Here is a 17,825-nt window from a genome sequence, read left to right as displayed (position 1 = left end):
TTCCCACAACCACTAATAACTTTGAATAATTACAATTATAAAACCAAAATTACAATATACAAATATGCTTGGTTACCAAAATTTCATAAATCACAAATTTAGCGCGGAAAACAAACATTAATAAAAATATTACACCGCATTTGTTACTTTGTACAAATTTAAAATCTATATCATACAATAATTTTTTACATGAATCTTTTAAGCAAAAAAATACTTAAAACATCTAACTTCCAACACTAAGGCCATCCCTATTGCACAATTATTATGGGTCTCTTAATTAGGCATGTTAATCGAGCTAGACTGGTCCGGTCCGGCCCAAAACCCGTAAAGTCCTCATATATAAGAGCCCGGCCCGAAAAGTTTTTGAGCCTATATTTCAAAGCCCGGCCCGGCCCTAACAGGGCTACATGGCTTTACTTACCGATAAAAAAAATCAATTTTTAAGTTCATAATAGTTTTGCAAAAACAATATTTAAAGGTCTACCATAAAAATAATGCATCAAATTTTAAATAACTTATCAATATTCAATAAAACTAACTTAATTTAAGTGAAAAAAATGAAAACCAAATAAATTATTTACACTATAACCCAATAAAATACTTTAAAGTAGATGATAGAGTCAAAATTTAATATATATTTTGATGATTTCAAAATCAAGATACTTATATATATATATAGTTTTAGCTTTGTTCATTTTTGATATTTATAAATAATAGAAAATATTATAGATAAAGATTTTAAAAGTAATAAGTAAGGCTAGTAAGTAAATATGAAAACTAAGTCATTAATCAAATCTTCTAATCAAACTAAAGTATTAAAAAAAATTCAAAATATATTTGTTTAAGGGTTTTGCGGGCCGGCCCGAGCCCGACCTGGTTAAGCCCAAAAAACCCTTTAGCTCGAATGGGCTTAGCCCAAAAAGCCCGTTTTTTTCTGGACATATATATTTAAGGTCGAACCCGATGTTTTTCAGGGCCGGGCCAAACTAGCCTGCGGGCTTTAGCCCTAACTGACATGCCTAGTCTTAATATTATTTTAATTAAATTATATTATAAGTGTCTTTTGAAAAAACTCAATCAAAATAAAAAATTTTTGAGTCAATTTCTATATGGATAATTTGACAAAAACTAAATAAATAAATAAATAAATAAAGAAACTTTAAATGTGGTGTCTCACATTATCTAAAAATTTTATTATATAATTAGTATTTCATTTTTTAATTATATTTTATGAACACTCTCTAAGACCATCTCTATTAGTCATTTTCTTATGGATGTCTACATATTTTTTATAATTAATTTTAACGACAAATGATGTTAAAATATCTTTAAGTAGGCATATCAAGACAGTTTTTAGACTTTAAGGATACCTACATGTAAATAGTATTAAAATGAAGTATTAAAAATGTTGAAGACATTCACAAAATATATTCAATGTAGATGGCCTAACAATCCATTTTTCCATATTGACATTTAGATTAAAATCAAAACAAAATCTGGCAATTTTCCTCCGCGTTATAGCGCAGATCCGAATCTAGTATCTTCTTAAGGTCGAGACTAAAACATGTTATATGCTCTCGTTCCAAATGTCATTCGAATCAGCGACTTCTAAGTTTTTGCGTCATCCTAGAAGAAAATTAGAAGGAATTCGAAGTTTATCAAATATCCACATATATGTGACTTATTTGAAGACATGAGAAATTTACCTATAGAGAATTGGTAATATGTTAAGTTTCAAGGTTTCTACATTGATTTAAACTACTAGAGATACAAAATAATTATAATGCCAAATAACTTAAACTACTAGAGATACTAAATCATTTAAACTACTACATGAAAAAGACTGCACTTTGGTTAGTAGCGCTAAGACTTTTGTGCTCGTAGCTGATGGTAAGATCGTAAGCGGAGAATTAGATGGCATGAATTTGGGGTAGCTCATACAGATAGGTCTTATGTTAATAACGTTTTAAGACCAATATTATTGGGGTATTTTAGGGGGTTAAGATATCCTGGTTTTTACAAAAGAAACTTTTTGCTGATTTTTTTGTTTCCATCTTTGTAAGGACATACGGAAAGATAATAAAAGAAAGGCTGATAAGAAAAAGAGGCTCTCCGTAGATACAAATCAATCAACAATTTTAAAGAGATGTGGAGGCAATCACTGCAATAGATGAGGATCATGAGGTCACCGCCTCTTACCATATGCTCACAAGCCATTGCACTAGTCACCTCACCAACCACCAGACCACCAGGAACGATACCAGCTACTTCAGTACAGCTACTTCAGTACCTTCTCCATCAGTCTAAAATTTTTTTACCTTCTCTTATGAATATGTTAGATCTTTCGAAGGTTTAATATTGTGTAAGGCATTGATTAGCAACATTTTGGCTTATCAAATTTATATTATCATTAGCGTCTAATTAATTTACTATATCTATTTAAGCGTTGCTAAACAGTTTCTAATTTTTGACTACTTAATAGTCTTAAAACCATCTCAAATATAGAACTAAATAACTAAATCCTAGATTAGTGTCTATTATAGGCGAATGCCAATTTTTTCACAAAGTAATCGCTAATTAACATGACGTTGCTATTTCGTCTTATATATACGACTATTCATATCATTTTCTTCAAACTTATTTATAAGTTTTATTTTCCAAAAATACATTTAAGATATATTTTTTCAAAAACACCACAAAACTAAATCCTAAAACACTAAAACATACTCTTACAAACTATACCCTAAATCTAAAATATACAACCCAAACCTAAAATAATATATATATATATATATATATATATATATATATATCTTTAAAAATTAAATTTATGTCTATAATATATATATACATATATATATATATATTTTAAATTATTGTGGTATTTTGGTAAAAATAAACAAATAGGGTTATTGTTGGAAGAAAAAAACTTAAAATGTGATATTTTAAAGATTTTTTAATATTGTAAGGATTCTATATATTTATTATATTATAGATAAATCGATAATTAAGTTTTATGTAGATTGAATGATAGTACAATACTATGCGAAGGCCCAAGTCATGAGTTATGTACCCAAACCTTCCAGGAAGCAAGAGATGAGGCCAATGAATCAAGATCGTCAAAGACTTTCCAAAATCATCTTTAAATCCAATAAGAGATCTTGTTTCAAACCATCACCACCCATTGGTTCTATAAGAGAGAGTGTTAAAGCCATCTTTTGAATGATGTATAATTTTTTTTTAATAGCGCCAAAGTATTTATATTTTAAAATAGCATATTTTAATCATTTACTCTATAGCTAAAATAAACTACATTCATATATTTGAATCTTCTGACAAATTTTCCATACCACATGATCATCGATGCTTTTGTATCATATGTCATTATTTTGATTACTTGCAATCTTGCATCAAAATTCAAACAAACAAATAAAAATACCCAAAAACACATAAAAAATAATAATGATATATAATAAGTACCGTTAATATGGAACATCAATGACCATATGGATTTAAATTAACGAAACATACAAATTTATCTCTCTATACATTGTATTGAGTAAAAGAGGGATACTATTTGGTCGGTAGCAAAAATAAAATGTTGATCATATAAACATGTTGATAAGGAAAAGGTCCCTTGCATTAAATCTTCATGCAATAATTGAGCTTCTATTTTCAATTTTTCTTTAACTACCAACTGTCCATCTTAATAACAACTGTCTATTTATAGTATATGTTTGCGTATCCCGCTTTGCTTACAAAACAAACATTCACTAAACATTCAAAGATTAAGAAGAAGAAGATGGAAGACTTGGCGTTATGTGAAGCAAACAACGTTCCTCTAACTCCCATAACATTCTTGAAGAGAGCTTCGGAGTGTTATCCTAATCGAACTTCGATAATCGATGGACAAACTCGTTTCACTTGGCCTCAAACCTATGACCGTTGCTGTCGTCTAGCCGCTTCTCTCATATCTCTTAATATTACCAAGAACAATGTGGTAATATGTCACACTCACTCTTTATCTCTCATTCATATGAGGTATGTGACTATAAATGTGAATTTAGGTGTCCGTTGTGGCTCCAAACATACCGGCCATGTATGAGATGCACTTTGCTGTTCCCATGGCTGGAGCTGTTCTTAACCCTATCAACACTCGTCTCGACGCAACATCTATAGCCGCAATCCTCTGCCACGCCAAGCCTAAGATATTATTCATTAACCGCAATTTTGAGCCCTTAGCTCGAGAAACGCTCCGGCTAGTATCATGTGACGACTCACTACTGAACCTGCGGGTCATATTCATTGACGATATCGATGCACCTAAGAAGGTTTCATCCGGGGAGTTAGACTATGAGGGTCTCATCCAGAGAGGAGAGCCTTCTCCCTTGTTGGTCCCACGTATGTTCCGTATTCAAGACGAACATGATCCTATCTCATTGAACTACACTTCCGGTACCACGGCCGACCCAAAAGGCGTGGTGATTACTCACCGAGGAGCATATTTGAGCACATTAAGCATGATTATTGGTTGGGAAATGGGGGCTTGCCCTGTTTACCTTTGGACTCTCCCTATGTTTCATTGCAATGGCTGGACGTTTACTTGGGCAGTGGCAGCCCGCGGGGGAACTAATGTGTGTATGAGGCATGTGACCGCCCCGGGGATCTATAAAAACATATCAATGTATAGTGTGACGCATATGTGTTGTGCTCCTACGGTTTTCAACATTCTATTGCGAGGAAATGCACTTGAACAGTCACATAGGTCAGGGCCGGTTCATGTGCTGACCGGGGGTTCACCACCGCCGGCTGCTCTTGTTAAGAAAGTTCAGAGGTTGGGGTTTCAAGTGATGCATGCCTATGGGCTTACGGAGGCCACTGGTCCAGTTCTCTTTTGTGAGTGGCCAGATGAGTGGAATAGGTAATGATCATTGGTACAAGTTTATCCTTATATATTTATTATCAGATTTCACATTTAGTTAACATTTACCAAAACGTAAGGGTTTACTAATCTAAAAAGGATATTATCAAAACAAAATAATAGTGATGAAATCTTTTAAATTACATTTAAACATGACAGCCCTATTAATTAATTGAACCAGATTACCAGAGAATCAACAAATGGAGCTGAAAGCAAGGCAAGGGCTAGGCATCTTAGGCCTAGCTGAAGTTGACGTGAGGAACAACAAAACTCAAGAGAGTGTCCCACGCGATGGGAAAACTATAGGAGAAATTTTCATTAGAGGAAGCATCTTAATGAAAGGGTATCTAAAGAATCCCAAAGCTACATTTGAAGCGTTTAAACATGGATGCCTCAATACCGGGGACGTAGGAGTGATTCATCCTGATGGATACATCGAGATCAAAGATCGGTCCAAAGACATAATCATCTCAGGAGGCGAAAACATCAGCAGCGTTGAAGTTGAGAATGTTCTTTACAAGCACCCAAAAGTGCTTGAGGTTGCCGTCGTGGCCATGCCTCACCCTGTGTGGGGTGAAACCCCGTGTGCATTCGTTGTTTTACAAAAGGGTGAGACTGATAAAGAAGATTGTGAAGATAAATTTGGGTATAGAGAGAAAGATTTGATTGAGTATTGCCGTGAGAATCTGCCACATTTTATGTGTCCGAGAAAGGTGATTTTCTTGGAAGAACTGCCCAAGAATGGAAATGGCAAGATCCTTAAGCCTAAACTACGAGATATCACTAAAGGCTTGGTTGATGATAAGGATGAAGTCAATCTTATATCCAGAAACTTTAAGTCTCGACTTTGAGTTTGTGAAGCAATATGCTAAATTATCTTTATCCATTGATAGAAAACGAAACATGTAGACATATAGACCGTGATAATCTTTATGTAGTTACTAGATGACTTTGTTACCATCTTTTGATCAACTCAACCACACATTCTAACTAAAATCTTATTTGATTACGAAGATAGGGGACAAGAGTTTACACGACAGACAAAACAATCGACCCAAGAGTTTAAACAACGATGAATTAAATTAATACAGTGAAAACACGATAAAACAATCACGAAAATAAATGAAATCATCTTGAAGGTTGGAAAGAGCATGCCACTTATAAAGACACTTATCACTTGGATAAAGCATGTCACTTATTTTATATTAATGATTATTTATAAAAAAATATTACAATTATAGTGATTTAATAGTAATATTATATGATATTTATGTTTAGTATTTATTTAGAAAAAATTGAATATTAATAATCTCATTTGCATATCATTTTGAATAATTGTTGGTAGAATTATATATTTGATTTTTAAAATAAAGATTTAGTACTTGTGTGAACCAAAATAAAATTTATTAATTATATTCCTAATATTTGAAACGATTTGAGAACAACTTTACTTCTGGAAAGTTATTTTTCAATTCATAAATATTAAATATTAAATATTTATTATAATTGTAAGGACTAGATAGATTGACAAACGAAGTCTCATTTGTATTACTTTTTTGAGAATTTTTGAGAAATACCCCTTTTGGTGTACCCCTTTTTTAAAACACCCCCTTTATCTATTCATTTTCAAAAATACCCCTTTTAAATATAAAAATTATAAAGTTTTATATAGTTTATAAGGTACTTCTATATAATAACTACTACTGGGAGATTCGATACAAATGTTTTAAAATGTTTAAATAGTTTTAAATCGTTTTTATAAGTTTTTTAAGGTTTTTAAAAGGGTTTATACGGTTTTTATAAGGTTTTTATAAGGTTTTTATAATTTATTTTTACGTTATTTATGAAAGGTATATAAAGTTTTATACACATATAAAGGTAATTTGTGTATATATTTATAAGCTTACACACATATTTGGATAAATTTCAACATTTTTAGTGGGTTTTTTGATAAAGTTTGAAAATGGGGTATTTTTAAAAAGGGGTATATGAAAAGGGATATTTTTGAAATTCCCCCTACTTTTCTTGTGTTACTTTACTTTCATTAAATTAACCTAAAATAATATATATTTTTTACCTAGTACAATATTTTGTTGTTTAAAATATTTTTATTTTGTATGTTATATATTATTTAAAAATATTGAAATAGTTTTAAATCTAATATTATATGAGAAAACTTAAATGACGGGACCTGAAGCAGACTAACTCTAATATGAACTTATAATGTACATTTAGTGTTTATAATTAATAGAAAATTGTATGATTATGATAATAATTTAATAAAGAATAATGTTTTGAGATTATATTTTTAGTGATAATTATGACTATATGTGATAATTTTTTTAGTAATAACTTGTGACCATTTGAAACTAGTTTTGGAGTGATGGAAATGGGAATAATGATAATCACAAAATACTATAATTTTTAGTATTTCTTATAATTATGCCAAATTTTTAGTTATCATTTGTGATAATTTGAAACTATAATTTCGTAATAATGAATATATAATTAAAACATTATGTTAGTCACAAATTGTGACAATGTCAAGATATTTTGTTTGTTTGTAATTGAGAAAATATTGTTATTTTTGTGTCATAATTGTTTTTGATAAAATGGATACCACGTACATATATTAATCACAACTCTTGTGAAGTTTTTGTTACAAAATAAAAATTTGTGACGATTATATTGATACTATTCACAAACCGTCAGAAATTTGTAAAAATTATATTGTGGCTAAATTTATAAAATATTTATATTGTGACAAAAGATTTAAAATAATTGGTTACATAATTTTACCAAAAATAGTTATAAAATAATTTACATATGAGAATACTAATATTGAAAATTTATATAAATATCATTAAAATATTCAAATAACTATAACCTTAAATTTATTTTCATCAGAAAAATTATTAATAATATTTTTTCTTAAAAATAATTCAAAAATTACACAGATATATATTGTCCAAAATTGTAGTTAATTTAATTGAATTTATAGATGAGATATATATTATTTTCTAGTTGACGTTTGACCTGGTAGTCGTAGTATATAAGAATATTGAGACGCGTCTATTCTTCACGATTTCAAGACTTTCATATACTTCAAAAACATCATGTGGATTTACATGGTTTTTTTGGATTTTTAGTATAAAACCTCTCAACTAAAGATATATCGTAACTAAATTAACAGATTATAAGTCGACAAGTTTTTCAATAAAATATAATTGAGGGGATTTATTAGGATATATCTTTAGTTAAGGGCTTTAGTTATTAAAAAGTCTTTTTCTATTATTTAGGAGGACCTCGGGATTGATGACAAAAAAAAAAAGGAGCTCGGGATTCCGCTTTAATTTCCTTATGACATCTAGTGCTTTACCATCTAGTCCTTATATTAGTAGAGAACTAGATATAAATTTAGAATTAGAGTACACGCTAATCCAATTCATGCATTTAAACCATCTTCCCAACGTACAATTAGTATGGATTTTACAAGCTGTATGATGAAATATAGAAAATGTTAAAGTTTATTTGTATGATAAAATGAAGACTATTCTTATTAAATAATTGTACAGTTTCAGAGTTTTTGTTCTTTCTTCTTGGTTATTAAGATTCATTCGAAAAGTTAGGATCAAAATATGTTTTAAGTGTTAGTAGAATATCAAACGATCGAATAAAGTCACATTTCTAATATTGAATTTTGGAATCAACTCATTTCTAATTCAGTGGAACAAACCACGTACAATGATATAATTTCTGATGGCTCTAGGAAAAGATAACTCTCCTCTAAAGGTTGACTTATATACATGAAATTATAACCATTCTAACGAGTGTGTATTGTGTATGTGTAAGATCATCATTAATAGCGGCAATATTTTTGTCTAAACTTTTTTAAGAAAATATCTTATATAAGATATTTTCTTAAAAGAAATCAAAAGAATCAAGAACATAACATTTGATGTAAGTTAAAAAATCTTATGAGATAGTTATAACTCATTAATAATTGTTTTATTAGCGAAGAAAATTAATCTTAAGTGTAGTGTAAGTTTGTATCATCCATTTTAATGATTTTAAACAGTAAAAGTTAATAAAATGTCATTTTAACAAATTAAGTCCATATGTGGTTCTCAACATCTTAAACCAAATTTTTTTGTCGTAACGGATCTGTCGAGAAAGAACCATTTAGTTTTCTCTGATTACAAAACAAAAGCATGTGAACAATAAAAGCAATTGTGAATAAAGACATTTTTGTGCCTAATGTTTTATAAGCTATTAATTGCATGGCACTTGTGTCATTGTCATAGACTGCATTGTATGTCTTTTTCTTCTTCCATATGAATATATGGCCGAACCTTTAGAAAAAATATCTTTAAGATGTAAGAAATCCAAACTAACATATATAAAATGAACCGAGTTATAATTATTCACATCTCTGGACAAACCGTTGGTTATAGACGATACGAATCAAGTTTTCAAAGTTCGGTTTGCTTTTAGAAGATAATTAAAGATTCTTATATTTTCATTCTATAAAAGTTTTCAGCAAATTTCGCCTTTGATGTACCAAAACAATATATTTTTTTGAATCTAATTTACTACAAAAAAATAAAATAAAAAAAAATATGTAAATTTATATACATGGTTTAACCTTACAGTATTGTCTTTATTGACATATAACTCAAGGTCAAGGGCAAGAAATTATTTTATGTGAGATATTTTTCATACACAGAAAAATCTTTTAACATTCCAATATTACCTAAAAAGATTCAGTATAAGTCCACAAAGTCACTCTTAAGTCTTTTTCTATTTTTTTTAATAACTAAGAAGTGTTGGGTCGAAATCCATATATCACTTCGGACCCAGGACTAAAGTATGTTATATGGTTTCGTTTTAAATTATACTACTGGAACCAGTGACTTCTAAGCCTTTGCTATTAAAAAATCTATATACCAGTTGAGATATTAGCACTTGGTCACTCTTAAGTATTAACATGTGGAATCGCATCTTCTTGTTTGCCAACAAAATATATAATTTACTAACATTTTGATCACTTTTCAATATAATATCATGCTTTTGTTATAAACTAAAAAAAAAGTGAGATTAACGTGAGGTGTTTTCTGTGACAGCTTCCCAAACTTTAGGCAATACCTACATGCGATCCATTTATTATTCTTCAAATATTACCTTTTCTATTAATTATGTTTTTGAGGTCCCAAATTCACAATCTTCTCTATATAATATGGATTGGCATATCACTATTCCTTCACATACACATACAAGATGGATAAACTAGTTTTATGTGAAGCAAACAACGTTCCTCTTACGCCCATAACGTTCTTGAAGAGAGCTTCCGAGTGTTATCCCAAACGAACGTCCATAATCGATGGACAAACTCGTTTCACTTGGCCTCAAACCTATGACCGTTGCTGTCGTCTCGCTTCTTCTCTTCTCTCTCTCAACATCACCAAAAACGACGTTGTATGAACTTTTCCCTATACCTTCTTTGTTATTCTCTTATAATCTTTGCTGATGCCTATCAAAATTGGATATTTCTTGCAGCATGATGTAGTAGAAGACCATGTCACTTACTATTTTTAGGAAGGCGATTTTAACGATACTTATTTATTTATCTATATTTTTATCTAGGTCTCGATTTTGGCCCCAAACGTACCGGCCATGTATGAGGTGCATTTTAGTGTTCCCATGACCGGAGCCGTACTTAACCCTATTAACACCCGTCTTGATGCAAAAACCATAGCCGTCATCATCCGCCATGCTGAGCCAAAGATCTTATTTGTGGACTATGAGTTTGCTTCTTTGATCCGAGAAGTCTTACGTCTCCTACCCTCTGGTGAGTCACAAGCTTACCCGCGGATCATATTCATCAACGAGATCAGTTCCACTGTAAAGCCTTACTCCAAGGAGTTAGACTACGAGGATCTCATCCGTAAAGGAGATCCTAAAGTCTCCTCGTCCATGTTCTGTGTCCATGACGAACATGACCCTATCTCTTTAAACTACACTTCTGGCACCACGTCCGAACCAAAAGGTGTAGTGATTAGCCATCGAGCAGCCTACTTGACCGTTTTGAGCTCGATTATTAGCATGGAAATGAGGCTTTTCCCGGTCTACCTCTGGACCCTTCCGATGTTTCACAGCAATGGATGGACGCACACATGGTCTGTGGCTGCACGTGGTGGTACCAATATATGTATGAGAAATGTTACTGCCCTAGATATCTATAAGAACATAGAATTATATAACGTGACACACATGTCTTGTGTCCCTACGGTCTTTAAAATTCTTCTTGAAGGAGATGGAACCGACCAGACACGTTTGTCCCGGCCTGTCCGGGTAATTACTGGAGGTTCACCCCCACCGGCTGCGCTTCTTCAAAAAGTTCAGAAATTGGGATTCCAGGTGATGCACGCCTATGGACTTACGGAAGCCACTGGTTCAGTTCTCTCTTGTGAGTGGCAAGACGAGTGGAACAGGTAAAAATAACCATTATGAGTACTTAAAATTTATATAAAACCATGTAAAAAATCACAAAAATTCAATTGAAAATTCTAAACAGACTACCAAAGCATCAACAAATGCAGCTTAAAGCAAGGCAAGGGGTAAGCAACTTAGCTATAGCAGAAGTTGACGTGAAGAACACGAAAACTCAAGAGAGTGTCCCGCGCGACGGGAAAACAATAGGAGAGATTGTCATTAAAGGAAGCACCATGATGAAAGGGTATCTAAAGAACCCTAAAGCAACAGCTGAAGTGTTTAAAGACGGATGGCTCAACACGGGAGATATAGGCGTGATATATCCGGATGGGCACGTAGAGATCAAAGACCGATCCAAAGACATCATAATCTCGGGAGGTGAGAACATTAGTAGAATTGAGGTTGAGAAAGTTCTTTATGACCACAAGAAAGTGATGGAGGCTGCGGTTGTGGCCATGCCTCACTCTCTATGGGGTGAAACCCCATGTGCCTTTGTTGTTCTAAAAAAAGGTGAAACTAATCAAGGATATGGTGAAAAGGAATCAATGAAGACCAAAGAAAAAGATTTGATTAAGCATTGCCGTGAGAATATGCCGCACTTTATGTGTCCGAGGAAAGTGGTGTTCTTGGAAGAATTGCCAAAGAACGGGAACGGGAAGATACTTAAGCCTAAGCTAAGAGAAATTGCGAAAGGTTTGGTTGTTGATGAGGACGATACCGGTTCCAAGAAAGTTCAAGGAGGGAGTGTTAATCAAGTTAGTTCAAGGCTTTAAGAGTTTACGTATATGATCATTCATCAATGTATTTTATATCAGTTTATGGTTGAATTTATATGTTTCTTGGTTTGCATGGTTTAATCATTAAATTCACAATAAATAAAAAGAAATATATATTACATCTTTTGAAAGCTCGATACTAAATTACATCCAAATAGTGAAAAGAAAAGATGCAAATATGTAAAAGACAGATCACTGATAATTTGTTGTTTATCTATGGATTTTGTATTATTTTTACTGAAAAAAAAGAAAAGAATGTACATTATTAATGAGGTCAAACGGGAAATAATTAGAGAAATAATCATGTTAAAACACATGGATTTTTTAAAAAATATTTATTTTACATGACGACTATTTAGAATTGAGATGAACTGATGAACATGCATGCATTTACAACAAAATATGCAAATTCAGCTCATGCATGCAGACAATTATATTGATGAGTCTTTATCACGAAGAGTCTCCCATGTGTATTTTGGAGAAAGTATATGTTAGTTTGGTTAGTTCTTAACAAAAAATAGTTATGATGAAATTTATGAATTAATTTCTGAAAAGCTTTAAACGTACATTTTACTATCATGTGGCAAAGAAGAAGTGTATTAAGCAGTTAAAGATTATATATGATAGATTTTAAAAGTTACTAGTTAAATATATAGTTTCGATCATTTTGAAAAAGAAGTGATGTTAAGAAGAAACAATCATCACATAATATAAAATATGTTGATTTACCAGTTTCTTACAATTAAGCATACAAAAATCACAATATGAATCTATAAAAAAAAACAGAAAAAAGATCCAATAATTATTAAAAAAACAGAAAAAAGATCCAATAATTAATGCCAAATATAGACATTATATTCGACCACAGCATCTCCACTAATAGGATTATACACAAAAGTCTTGGCCTGTGCCATATCCTCTTCCGAACCTGAACGCTCCCGTACCTCCGATGATCGGCATCTCTCTCACCTCCGACAGTATAGGGTTCCGGCCATACATCGCCACGGTGCTACCGGAAAATTTACCTTTAGTTAAAACCAAGTTAAAAGCCATAAGTAGACCAATCTTGTTCTGGTCGGCCGATGCAAACATCCCTTGTGCTCGACCAACTTCTTCTGATGTTATTTCAGGCCCTACGGTCAATATATCGTCGACGACGGCAACCATACCAAAACCGGTCGCAGAAGAGTTTGTAGTTGGACCGGAAGCTACTTGGACAGAGGTTGGTTTGTCTCCGGAGACAATGTCGTGGAAGTAGAAACGTAAGTGGGTTAGTTTCTCCAGTTTATGTCCTGGATATGGTGCCTTTACTGTTGTTGAGAAAGATTTGGATTCGCTAATCGCGGTGGCTGCGAGAATAAGAGCTGAGAATAGAGGAAGAAGATGAAGGCTAGCCATGACGAAGAAATGGTTGTTTGTGCTACAAATTAAACTCAACTGATCTTTTAGGCTTTATGTGTGAAAAAACTGAAAATGTGATTGCGTTTTTGTGGAAGTGCTTGCTTCATTTATTTGTGGAACCTCACAAGGCCTTAAAAGCCCACCCACAACGACTTGGTTACAAACTTTGTCAAATGGCTTTCGGTGAAGGGACCATTGCCTCTTACTTTCTTTACTTTGTCTCCTCTTTTTCGTAAGATGCTCTAGGACCACTAGCTTATTAACGAGTTAATGTATTGAAATTGTAAGCTAGCCTAGTCCGGTCCATTTATAGTTTATTTTGCATGGAGTATGTAAACTCGAATTTCATATCTATTAAAACACTCGAGTTTCATATTTATTAAATGAGTAATGTATTTTGCTTGGTACGAAACCATATAACATGATTTGGTTTCGGGCCTGAGGGGATGTATGAGCTTTATCCCAGAACCTTTTTGATTATTCGAAAAAAAAAAAACGTAGATTAGATCGAGAGACATATGGATGATGGAAGAGTAGTACCAAACTGTCAAATACACATAATGTTATGAAGAGACCAACAATAACCTTTCTTATATACAGAGACCATCAAATAAAGTACATTTCTATATGAACTTACATGACTTAGAGCACCTACACTGGTAAGGTTCTCGAAATGGTTTCTAATCTAATTAGTATTTTAATATACTTTGATTATTTTTAAAAACTAAAACACTTAAAAGGAAAATTAGAAAATTCTATTTTTTCTTTATTTTTATTGGTGAAATACTCATTAAATATAAACCAATTGAGATGCTCTTACGGAAAACCTGAATAATACATATATGGATCTATCCCGTGAAAAGTCCATGCTAATATGAAGTTGGAACTATAATTGACTATTATTCTCTCCATAGACATATCTGGTTACTATTAAGAAATGTATGAATGGTATGATTATTCAAACTTCATTGAGTCTTCACTTACTATTAAAGAAGTGTTATAAACCGCGTTATGGTAAACTAACATATAAATGAAGTCGACATTTATTCTTGAATATATATGCTTGATTGTTGAATTTCAATTAACTAAATGAATATATTACTGATTCTGTTTTCTGAAATAGTTCAAGTCTATATAGACAATCTAAACGTACTGGTTAACATTGTGATATAGAAGAGAAGCAATGGCAGTAAAGAAAACACAAACTTATCTTCTTCTAAGTTTGCTTCTAATGCTTCTATGTCTATCATTTCATATTATAGTCACAGAGGCTAGGCTCCGTCACGTAGGTTAGTAATCTATTTACCCTCCAAACTTTGCTACACAATTTTGAATATCTTAGAAATTTTTACTTTTAATTAAATGTGATTTAGTCTGGCAAAACTATCAAGAAGTTAGCGATAAATTTCGATTATATTTTGGCATTTTCTTATAGTAAAACCAATATGACTAATCTCTTGATGTATCCAGTTCTCATTTCCACTTCTCCTTCAAGATCTACTCCGCCCTCTAAACCTTGTGGAAGTGGTATTTATCATGTTAATGGAGCAACAGAATCGCCTTGTAGACGACCTTCAAGACCATCTGCTGCAAATCCTTGATCTCCATGTATGTTGAAGAAGACAAATTACGAATCATAATATGTCCCATCCATGGAATATATTTTCTTCACTAAGTATATAGAATTGTTTGTTTCGTTCTTCCTTCTAGTCATATGATATAATATATACATGCAACAGAGATAATATATAATTAATGCCAAATAAAGACATTATATTCGACCACAGCTAGCATCTCCACTGTTAGGATTATACGCAAAAGTCTTGGCATGTGTTTATATAAGATATTTTCTTTGCGAAATTGAGGTATTTTAGCCGTCTAAGATATCCCCAATAATGATGCCCTGACCAATCTTTTTATGGTCGGCCAATGCATATGTCCCCATGGTCATATGTCGTCAACGACCGCAACCATCCTAAAACCGGATGAAGAAGAGTTAGAGGTTGGACCCGTAGCGACAATGTCTTGGAAGTAGAAGCATATGTGGGTTAGCTTCTCTGGTTTATGTCCCGGATATGGCGCCTTCACTGTTGTTGAGAAAAATTCGGATTCTCTAATTAAAGGAGTAGAAGAAGTGATGGCTAGCCAATGCGAAGAAATGGTCGTCGTACTACAAACGCAACTTGATCTTTCAGACTTTTGTATGAAAATGTGACTGAGTTTTTTTGTGGATGTGCAAACCTCACAAGGCCTTTAATGCCAAAAAAAATTCTTGGTTAGAAACTTTGCCTTCGATATGCCATTAACAAATCTTATATAAGATAGGATCTTGATACCTGTTAAGATTCCACCAATAATGTTGGTATAATAATAAATTATAGTCATATGATTCAGTGAAAGGACCGTTAGAGTAACCTATGCATATGAATTTAATTGATCACATTTCTGTTTATTTGTTGATGCCAAAAAGGTAATTAGTTTGGTAAATACTCCCGACACTTTTTAATAACTGGAGTTTAAACCGGGGGATGCCTATACTATTGCAAAAATTTGTATAAACCAAAAATCAAACTAATTTAATTTGAAAATAATAACCAGAAAAACATATACTTTTTTTGTAATAAAGAGATGATTTGGGTGTTTGTTTTACCATATGACAAATTCTTTATAGATCAATATAATTGTTCTGAGTAGCCCAAACACCAAATGGAAGTTTATCGAATTTGACACAAATTAATGCAAGAAAATAATTAAACCTCTATTTGATATGATCCAGAATAAAATAATTCTAGGTCCACCCCTAGATATATCCCTTCAAAGTCCATAACATTTTGAATTTGATATTATTGAATGTTCTTCTATACATTAGCATATGGTATGACTTGGTCCAAATGTCTAATTTTAGAGTCATATTCCTTTCTTTATTTCTTTCTTTTTCTTTTCTTTAAGAGATGCCCTTAACGTTTTGACTGGACTGAGAATGTATATATAAAGGCCAAAAAGCTTGACCAATTCAAAGAAAAAAATACTCTTGTGTAGTAACGAAAAATCTTCACGTGAAATAAATTCAGGTTTACATATTTTTTGAATTAATAGATCATCAAACTATTCAATGATGTAATATTCAAACTTTTAACTAAGTCTTTAATATTAAAGGAGAGTGACTTAATTATGCACTACTCACTTTATCTTACTTTTCTCCAATAATTTCAGTTTCCTATATATACAGCCTAAAACTAGTAACCATGTAACACACAAGAGGAGCAATGGTAGTAAAGAAAAAACAAATGTCTCTTTTTCTAAGTTTGCTTGTTATGCTTCTATGTCTCTCCTTTCATGTCCCAACCACGGAGGCTAGACTCCGTCACGTAGGTCAGTATCTATTTATCCCAAAAACTTTGCTACACGATTTCTTGAATATTTTGTAAATTTTATTTTTAATTAACTGTGATTTAGCCTTGCAAATATTTTGTAAACTTTGTCTCTTTTGATAAATTTCGATATGTTGTGTGGCATTTTCTTATAGTGAAAACAAAACGTTTAATCTCTTGATGTATATATCCAGTTCGCATTCCCGTTTCTGCTTCGGTATCTACTCCGCCCTCTAAAGATTGTGGAAGTGGTATTTATAATGTTAATGTAGCTACAGAAGCGCCTTGTAGACGCCCTACAAGACCGCCTGGTGCAAATCATTGATCTTTTATGCATATTGGAGAAGACAAATTACGAATCATAATATGTCCCATGGATTATATTTTCTTCACAAAGTATGTAATTGTTTGTTTCGTTCTTACTTTTTTTCATAGAACCTATTAGTAACGTGGCCTAACTAATCCCAAAAACTATTTCAAGGGAGAAGGATTGCCACATCCAGGGCCGGCCCTACCCTAAGGCAAGACATAATTGAAGTTGTTGTTAGTCTAATGGTTTTACCATTTTTGTTCACACAAATCTTTTGTAGTCACCCAGTTTCGATTCCACATGTTTATGTTTCCATTTTCTATTTTATTATTTATTTTACCTTAATACATATATATATATATATATATATATATATATTTCAACTACTTTTATACATATTCGATCTAGTTTAAATATTTATTTAAATATATACATATGCAACTAGGAAAATATTACTAAATTTTTTTTTTCTATTAATTCTGTAAAATTTTCAAAATGTAAAATAACGTTTTTATAAATTTGCTTTAGGCTTCATAAACTCTAGGACCGGCCCT

The 17,825-nt window shown here is 32.0% G+C and overlaps 3 protein-coding genes and 1 long non-coding RNA gene across 4 annotated transcripts; 3 read left to right on the top strand and 1 right to left on the bottom strand.

The window, feature by feature from the left end:
- Nucleotides 1–3,781: 3,781 nt before the first annotated feature.
- Nucleotides 3,782–5,855, top strand: LOC17895157 (probable acyl-activating enzyme 12, peroxisomal). The gene is made up of 3 exons (XM_023788061.1): nt 3,782–4,000; nt 4,068–4,921; nt 5,103–5,855. The coding sequence occupies exons 1-3, from the start codon at nt 3,803–3,805 to the stop codon at nt 5,770–5,772; spliced, it is 1,722 nt and encodes a 573-aa protein (XP_023643829.1). The 5' UTR covers nt 3,782–3,802; the 3' UTR covers nt 5,773–5,855.
- A 4,334-nt stretch (nt 5,856–10,189) lies between these two features.
- LOC17895221 (butyrate--CoA ligase AAE11, peroxisomal) lies at nt 10,190–12,302 on the top strand. The gene is made up of 3 exons (XM_006301384.2): nt 10,190–10,396; nt 10,565–11,412; nt 11,496–12,302. Exons 1-3 carry the CDS (start codon nt 10,199–10,201, stop codon nt 12,184–12,186), a joined length of 1,737 nt encoding a protein of 578 aa, XP_006301446.1. The 5' UTR covers nt 10,190–10,198; the 3' UTR covers nt 12,187–12,302.
- A 621-nt stretch (nt 12,303–12,923) lies between these two features.
- Nucleotides 12,924–13,628, bottom strand: LOC17894746 (dirigent protein 21). Its single transcript, XM_023788200.1, is given in 2 exon segments — nt 12,924–13,100; nt 13,102–13,628. Coding segments are annotated over 2 exon segments (564 nt in total). The 5' UTR covers nt 13,588–13,628; the 3' UTR covers nt 12,924–13,022.
- A 3,231-nt stretch (nt 13,629–16,859) lies between these two features.
- On the top strand, nt 16,860–17,542 carry LOC17894305. Its single transcript, XR_002835228.1, has 3 exons — nt 16,860–16,962; nt 17,156–17,357; nt 17,443–17,542. It is a non-coding gene; the product is annotated as an uncharacterized LOC17894305 (long non-coding RNA).
- The last annotated feature ends 283 nt before the right edge of the window (nt 17,543–17,825 follow it).

Source organism: Capsella rubella, unplaced genomic scaffold (assembly GCF_000375325.1).
Source record: "Capsella rubella cultivar Monte Gargano unplaced genomic scaffold, Caprub1_0 scaffold_2, whole genome shotgun sequence".
Lineage (NCBI taxonomy): Eukaryota > Viridiplantae > Streptophyta > Magnoliopsida > Brassicales > Brassicaceae > Capsella > Capsella rubella.
Note: the sequence above shows the minus strand (reverse complement) of the source record. Positions and strands in the feature narration are given on the sequence as shown.

Bases quoted from the DNA above. Each gene is read 5' to 3' on its own strand.
- LOC17895157 (XM_023788061.1), top strand. From the start codon at position 3,803: ATGGAAGACTTGGCGTTATGTGAAGCAAACAACGTTCCTCTAACTCCC. The intron at 4,001-4,067 runs GTAATATGTCAC...ATGTGAATTTAG, and splicing joins ATATTACCAAGAACAATGTG to GTGTCCGTTGTGGCTCCAAA. The intron at 4,922-5,102 runs GTAATGATCATT...TAATTGAACCAG, and splicing joins TGGCCAGATGAGTGGAATAG to ATTACCAGAGAATCAACAAA.
- LOC17895221 (XM_006301384.2), top strand. From the start codon at position 10,199: ATGGATAAACTAGTTTTATGTGAAGCAAACAACGTTCCTCTTACGCCC. The intron at 10,397-10,564 runs GTATGAACTTTT...ATTTTTATCTAG, and splicing joins ACATCACCAAAAACGACGTT to GTCTCGATTTTGGCCCCAAA. The intron at 11,413-11,495 runs GTAAAAATAACC...AATTCTAAACAG, and splicing joins TGGCAAGACGAGTGGAACAG to ACTACCAAAGCATCAACAAA.